At 39.7% G+C, this 8,254-nt stretch overlaps 1 protein-coding gene across 1 annotated transcript in view; it reads right to left on the minus strand.

Annotated features, from left to right (window-relative positions):
* Positions 1–8,254, minus strand: part of LOC125486439 (signal peptide peptidase-like 2B) — a 16,581-nt gene that overhangs the window by 7,578 nt on the left and 749 nt on the right. Inside the window, exons 2-3 of the mRNA XM_048613903.1 lie at positions 7,468–7,587; positions 2,621–2,803 (exon numbers count right to left, since the gene is read on the minus strand). Of these exons, the coding sequence (XP_048469860.1) occupies positions 2,621–2,803; positions 7,468–7,587 (303 nt within the window). The remainder of the gene's footprint in view (positions 1–2,620; positions 2,804–7,467; positions 7,588–8,254) is intronic.

Below are 8,254 nucleotides of genomic sequence, written 5' to 3' on the forward strand. Positions count from 1 at the left end.
CCTTTTCTGATGAAGGGTCTAGGCCCGAAACGTCAGCCTTTCTGCTCCTATGATGCTGCTTGGCCTGCTGTGTTCATCCAGCTCTGCACCCTGTTGTCTCAGATTTTCCAGCATCTGCAGTTCCTACTATCTAAGAAACAATGTTGAGCAGCCATGAGTCAGGAAATTAAGAAAAATTTCACTACAAGTAGTCGAGGAAAACATTCAAGACTTGCTAGGTAAACAATTAAAAGTATTTACCTGAGAGAAGAGCCTGAATGAAAAGGGCAAGGCTGAGGCTAGTAAACAAGAAGCAGCAAGGCCCATCAAAACAGTGAATAACCTTAAAATGGGTAAACAGGGAACTAAGTGTACAAATGATGAAAACAGGAAAGGGCAAAAGTAAAGTGAAATTATATAAATAAAATAAACTGAAAAAAAATTTGTAAAAATAAATATATATCCCATAGAACTGCTAAAAAGGAGGCAGACACAGCTGGACTTCAGAAATTGTAAACTGCTTGACTGAACCACCTATTGTCCATAGTCTACAACTGCAGTGGTGCGGAAGCTGTTGTACAGAAGTACACCCATCTGCAAGATTTTTAGTGAGCTTTGGGTAGCTTTCAATTAAATCCTTTTATACTTCAACCTTTGTCCCGCCAGCAGTATTCTGTTAAGCTCCTGAAGTAAGGCATGCCTTCCAAAGTCTGGATGTTTAACAACTCATGCAACTCTACAAATGAGTTACGCTCCATAGGGAAACAATAATTATTGACTGGTGTCTACATGTTTAACGGATTGTGTGAATTACATTCTTCTTTGAAAACTGTTTTCTGCAAATGCCACGTTATGCATTCATTAATAAATTTGTTTACTGATCGGGTTTCTTTTCGTGAAAAATAGAACTTGCAAACGATCAATGCTCAGATATTATAAATGCTGTAATGAAATATTTAAAATTCTGAGAAAATAACTCAAGGTCCATTAATTTTGGAGTAAACAACTGGAGGGTAGGTCAGCGCAATTTATACCAGTGACCAGTATTGCCACTGTTACCATGGAGACACAACAGCTTCAGCGTATTAGGGGCGTGGTTGGGAGAGGGGCAAAAAGTGCACCACAGTGTCTGCATGAAAGCAAAGAGCATTAATTTCCTGAGAGAGGCAGAGAATAGCAAGTAACATTTCAATAACATCCCTTGCATTCACAGAGATCTATAAATGTTTTAGGAGGTCAAAAAATAATGGATACAAAGCTGGATTCGTGAAATGTCATGGAAGGAGGAGAAATGCTGAAAGCACAGATAAAAGGGAATGCTGGGAGAACAGCGTGCAGGAACCAGCGGGTAACTGAAAGTACACACAATCTGTTAGAAGAGCAGAGGAAGCACAAGTAGTGATCCAGTATTCTGAAGAGGTCTGGACATTATGCAGAGAGATTCAGTTGGAGGAGATCAACAGGTGGGGATACAGCAAAAGCCCACAAAGGTTAAGGGCAAGATTCATTAATTAAATTTAGTGGGGCTCAAGAAAGCATACAAGCATAGAAAGCACAGAAACATCACAGAGAAAACTACTGCCAACCCATTTTTGGTACCAGTGAAGTACCTTTTGAGACAGCTGAATTTAGTCACCTTCATATTACAAATTTTATCCCAAGAACACAACATTAAGCCTGATGAATTCAATTCATGTTCTGCAGATCAACTTTTGGAGCAGGTAATGCGTTATAAGTCTGCTGTGAGTCTCAGTTTCACACTAAGTCTGTCTGTGAATCCCACTGAATGAAACTGCCGTATAAATTACATAGAATATAGAGCAGAGAAAAAGTCATTTAGCCTAACGTGTCCCTGTGTCATCCATATTTCCACACTGGATTAACAGTAAAACCATACGTTCCCTTCTTCCGCATATGTTCATATATCTCCCCCTTTAACTGCCTTACCGCTATTTGCGTCAATAACACCTTGCGGTGGCATTGTCCACATTCATATTATTCTCTGGATAAAGAAGGTTCTTCTGAATTCTCCATCTGATTTCCCGCCGAGAATCTTATACTGTTGGACTCTAGCTTTTGTCTTCTCCAAAAGGGAACACACTACCAATATGCTTTCATCCAGGTCACACAATGAAGAAACACATCTTTACAGATATAGGCTTCTTGAAGAGTCTGTAACACTTATTTTAAATCCAAAATGCTTTTGATTTAATGGACATTCTATTGCAATTGTGATGCTTAATATTACAAACTGGTTACATTGAAATAAGTATATAAAAAGCAACATTCCTTATTAATTAGTGACAATTGGAACTTAATTGCTGAATTAGGAATGGAGACACTGCTGTCAGCCCTAGCATGCTTAACATTTTGCAATGTTAACTAAACAATGACAGAAGCATTGTAAATGGCTTCACAACATATCCCTCCCACAAACCCCCAGGAAGAGGGTGAGGCAAAACTGTCAAGGCTTATGCTTCACATTGTTAGGATGAATTTTGTTAGAGTCACATAACACAACAGCTAACAGGAATGGTAGCTACATGCAGTCTCTAATACAACTTTAGCTAGCAGTGGCGTAAAGTCACAAATATAGCCATGACCAACTAAACCAGAAACTATTCTGTCCATTGTTTCTTACCAGACTCTGCCTGCTGACGATGAGCAACCCTTTGGCTCCATTGATCTGAGCAAGTCTTACTTTCTCATAGAATGTACAGTTCCCACGCATCACCATGGCAATTCTATTGCTAAACCCTTGTAAGGGCACATCTGAAGGTGTGCACAGGTCAGAGGATGTCAGGTCCTGGAGCTGCAAGAGAGACTAAGAGAGAAAGAATATAATTTTAGGTGTAGTTTAAACCAACTAGGTGAGATATTTTCATTATTACTTTAGTAAATCAAGAGCTTCTGCTGAAAAAAATGCATCTAAATAAACATTTTAGGTACAACTGGAACTTTTCAGTATTTGAAGTGAATATTTAAATTAAATATTACCTATTCAAATCACTGTACTAGCATACACAATACAATAAAACTGAAGGATATAGACTAATTTCTAATGCTAATTGCAACTGTACCATAACATGTTACACGCTGCATTAGCAAAAATTTAAAAAAAGACAATTTCTGGCAATTGTTTCCTTCACTTTTTAAGGCAATGAATCTTTGCCAGGGACATATTCCCATGGAAACAAGATACTATTGGTACTTTGCTCAAATAGTTGTTCTTCACATGTGAGCCTACAAAATTTTTTGACTGATTTATTGTTGTCACATGTACCATATACAGTGAAAAGTGGTGTTTTGCATGCTATACAGACAGATAATACTAAACAAAATGCATCAGGATAGCAGAGCAGAGTGTACAATACTGTGATACAGTCGCAAAGAAGGTGCAAAGAGAGCGAGAGATCAGAATTAACATTTGAGAGGTCTGTTCAAAGTCTGATAACCGCGGGGAAAAAGTTGATCTTGAATCTACTTGTACATGCATTCAAACTTCTACTCTTCTGGCCAACAGAAGAGGATGGAAGAGAGTATAACTGAGGTGGAGGGGGTCTTTGATTATGTTGGTTGCTTTCCTGAGGCAGCAGAAAGTATAGATGGAGTCAATGGATGGAAGGCTGGTTTGCATGATGGACTGGGCTATTCTCACGACTCTCTGTAGTTTCTTGTGGTCTTGGGAAGAGCATTGGCCATACCAAGCTGTGATGTATCCATATAGGATGCTTTCTATGCTTCCCATAGAGTCCTTGTGGACATGCTGAATTTCCTTAGCCTCCTGAGGTGGTAGAGACATTGTTATACTTTTGTGACTGTCGGGTCAATGTGTGTGGATTGGGAAAAATTGTCAGTGATCATCACACCCAGGAACTTGATGCTCTTGACCATTTCCACCTCAGCACCTTTGACGCAGACAGGGGCGTGATCTCCACTCCACTTCCTGAAGTCAATGACCAGCTCCTTCATTTTGCTGACAGTGATGGCAAGATTGTCGTCTTTACACCATGCCACTAAGCAATCAATCTCCTTCCTGTATTCTGTCTCGTTGTTTGAGATCGGACCTACAGTGGTCGTATCGTCATCAAACTTTTAAATGTAGTTCGAATGGAATTTAGCCACACGGTTGTGAGTGTATAAGGAAGTAATAAGTTTCAGCGAACAATTTAGTTTTGGATATCACTGTAACCAAGTTTGATCCTGTCTCTACACAAGATCCAACATACTGCACTTCTGCTCAGAGGTTCACTTAATAACGATAGAGGATAACACTGGCTCATTTTCACCAAATGCTATGGTGAATTTAACACCTCAACTGCTGCTCCCACGGAGATCAACTGACTCCACAATTTGAAATCTGATACTTTTCTGTCTGATTTATCAGACTTTGTGTCTGCGATCTCTTATTGCAATGAATCTAAACGTCAGGAAGACTGAAGCCACAGTCTTTGATCCACACTACAAACACCATTCCAAATCATTATTTCATTCCCTTTTCCTTGTTCCGCCAAAGTCAAGCCAGGTTTGGGTATTGTATTAGACCCCGGAATGAACTTCCAACCACATATTCACTCTATCGCCAAGACTATCTATTGCCACCTCAGCTACTTCACCTGAATTTAACGCAGATTTAGTCATCTCCTGCTGGAGTCCTCATCTATGTCTTTGTTACTGCTAGACTTGAAACTTGACGTCCCATCTTCCACTGGTCATAAATTTATGCTCATCCAGAACTCTGTCACTGTATCTAAACTTACACCAAGTTCCATTCACCTGTTGCCACGCTGCTTGTTTCCCAGTGTGTCAACAGTAGGAAAAATTCCTATCCTTATTTTCAAATTCCTCTATGGTCATGCCTCTACCTGTCCCTGTAATCTCAGTGAGTCCCCACAAGGAATAAAGTGAATGAACTGTAGGTATATGTCACATCTGGTGGTATGGCATGGTTGCCATTACTGAATCATGGCTGCAAGATAGTCTGGACTAGGAATTATAACCTGGGTATGTAACGTCTTCGGAAGTGATTGGCAAAATACTAGAGGACGAGAAGTGCCTTAAGATTATATATAAAATAGTTCAAATACTCCAAAAGGATATAATGAGAGATAAGCAAGCAGTGGAGACTTTATGACCAGAACTGACAAATAGAAAAGAGTTCATGACTGAAGTGTAAGTTGTGTCTAGGCCCTCTGGTAGCAGCTGCGAAACAGTAGGTTGTACAAGGGCTCAGATAGATAAAAATGGAGTGAAGGCATAGTAGCTTTCATTTTCACCTAGACTGGAATAAGTAGAGTAGCATGTCAGAATGGTAGTGAATCTCACAACTGTATCTACAGTAGCTTTCTGCAGTAATACATCTTTGAGAAAACACTGCGCAATATTAGATTGAGTAAAACCAGACTTTAGTTAATAACCTAATAGCATATAAACATTTATCTAATGGCAATCAGAACGTGATTGAGTTCAACACAGTGTTCAAAGTGGAGAAATGCGAAATTGCTATTCAGATTCTAGATTTACACGACGCAGCCTTCAAAGGGATGAATAATAAATCAACCATAATAAACAAAACAAATCAAATCTATTTTTAGTCAAAGGACAAAATGTTTTAAGAGGTGGCAAGTCAGAAAGCCAAATAGCTGAATTTTCTGATCAAAGATAGTCAGCATTGTATTTGGAAGCTTAATTGTTGAGTCCTTCCTCTATTTAATATTATACTTTGAAAATGTGAGCTGAGAGCTGAAGGTGATCTTTGGGCTGTGAGCAGCAGCTTTCTTTGTAAAGCAAAAGAATAACAGACTGATGCTTGTATACAAGGCCAGGCCGAAAAGTTAATTGCAGGTTGATTCTTGTTAAAAGTGCTCTACAGATGCTTGCACTCCAGAGAGGCATTGTGCTCAAACGAATGCCACATGTTTGCCTGCTAACAGAAGCCTCACAGACAGTCAGTCTGACAAAGAGAAACCAAAGTTCAAACTGGTTTTGAACTGTATTTAAGTCAGAAGGATTTTGGCTACCACAGCTACAGGATGATTAGATTGCTGCTTGAATGTTGTCTCATACTGAAAGTTCAGGCAATAGAATTTCAGTTATCAGAACTAAAATAAGTATTCCTCAAAGTTTACTGAAGGCTATGTGCATACATCAGCGTCTTCAGAAATCAAGCAAGATACAATCTCATGAGCCTGTAATGTTCCAATTGTGGAGGCTGCTTAAATGAACTGGCCAGTTACAACTCTTATTTTTTTTCTTTTTTTGATTTATCTCTTAACTGTGTCTTTTTGTCTTTGAGTGAGGGGCCAGAAGCAAAGAAAATTAGGCTTTAAACATAGATATTAATTGGATTACATTGTGGCTTAAATTTGCTCTGATAAAGCTACTGTATTATTTAAAAATTGTGACATGTTTTGTTTAAGCTTTAAACCTGGTGTCTTGGTATTGTGATTATTCAAAACATCTGGTTAGAAACCATTGGGGTCTACTGAGGGTCATTGCCTATTTTAATCTTACTGTGTTGTGAATACAGGGGTAGGGATGATTTGGCTGGGTGTCTCCGTGTCATAACATAATATTACATAGAAATCAACAGATGAAATGAATGGGTTAAACTGTGTCAAACGCATTTCAACTTGGCAAGCAAATATGAAACCATCCACCATGGACCAAAACAAAAAGTAGAGATCAAGGTACCATACTTACTGAAATACTGAAAAGCTAGAGATAGTACAGGTCAAAAGAGCTTTGGGAAATTCAGGTCCATAAATTATTGAAGTTTCATGAACAGGTACAGAACATAATCATAAAGGTGAATGGAATGCTGGCCTTTGTATGCAGAGGATTAAAATGCAAAGTGGCAGATGGAACACTTTTGCAATGAAAAGGACACATCCTTCTCCTATCTAGCTTCATACTGAGAACTACTGGGCACAAGTAGCTCGGATGCTGATCTTCCCCACAGAAACATGCTAAATGGAAGATCAGGCTAAATAGATATGTCACCAGCCAGGTGACAGAGGAGACACACCGAAAGAACAAGCCTGCTTCCTAGTGGTATCCAACCAGCATGTTTGAAACGTTACAATGTGAGAAGAGAGAACAACAAGTTAACCATATTTATATTTAATTTTGATTTTTTTTAAAACCAAAGAACTCCAAATATTTTAAATTTCCACTAACATTCCCAAAACATGATTTTGTTCCTTACAATTCACCTATGCCCAATTCGATGTTGCAAACTTATCTTCAACTGCACTTTCTCTAGGTCAAGAAATTAAGTAGTGCAATTAGAGGCTTTACCTGCAGCTTTGGGGGTTGAGAAGTTACATTCCCTGTCCAGGATCCCTCCTTGGGAGGATTTCAAAAGCATATGAAACCTACCTGGAATGAGAAGCCAGGCTGAGTTCCAGATATGCACGATGACTATTCATTCTCTAAATGAGCATTCCCGCAATGCATTTGCCAAAACATCCTGTGATATACACTCACCGCCTTACTGAGATCATGAGGTAAATAGGCCCAGTAGGGATTGAACTGGATGCAGTAATCTTTTGTATTTCCATGTTCCTTATCAGATAGGACGTGGACCATTCCATACTCAGTCACCACCTGCATATTTCAGGGTAAAGTGCATCAGCAAAGCAACTCCAGAATGTATAAACAATGCCAGCCCACGTATGTCCCAAACCCACAAATAAATCAGCTCCTGAATTAATGCACTACATTTTGCACAAGATGACTAACACTGCACAATTACGCTCTTCATTTCCATTTTGATCATTGTTAATTATTTAATTTACTGTCAACAATACTGAGATAAAAGTTTCCTGGATCCAAGGAAAGGGAATATTCTACCACAAATGACACGTTTGAACCTTGCATTGGAATTAACAGCTGGTTCAAGGGACTGTTTTTTGAAGGCCAGTGATTGCAATAACACATACTCTGCACCACTCAGTGATGCAGGGAGAGGGATAAGGGGGCAGGACATGGGGAAAAGGGCCCCAAGGGGTGGGACATGGGGGTTGTTGGGGGGGGCAGAGAAAGAGTTTAAGGGGATTAGGATTGCAGGGAGAATTTGGACAGTAGTTGGAGCCAATAGAGGATGGGGTATAGTTGAAGGGGAATGGGGCAATTGCAGAGAGGTGTGGGGGTGTTTGCGGGAAGATTGGGGAGATTGCGGGGGTTTTGGGGAGATTGGGCAGGGAGAACAATTGTGGGGGAGGGGATGGGGGATAGCTGGGGGATGCAGGGATTGCAGAGGGGAATGGGGGAA

Source organism: Rhincodon typus, chromosome 29 (assembly GCF_021869965.1).
Source record: "Rhincodon typus isolate 14 chromosome 29, sRhiTyp1.1, whole genome shotgun sequence".
NCBI lineage: Eukaryota > Metazoa > Chordata > Chondrichthyes > Orectolobiformes > Rhincodontidae > Rhincodon > Rhincodon typus.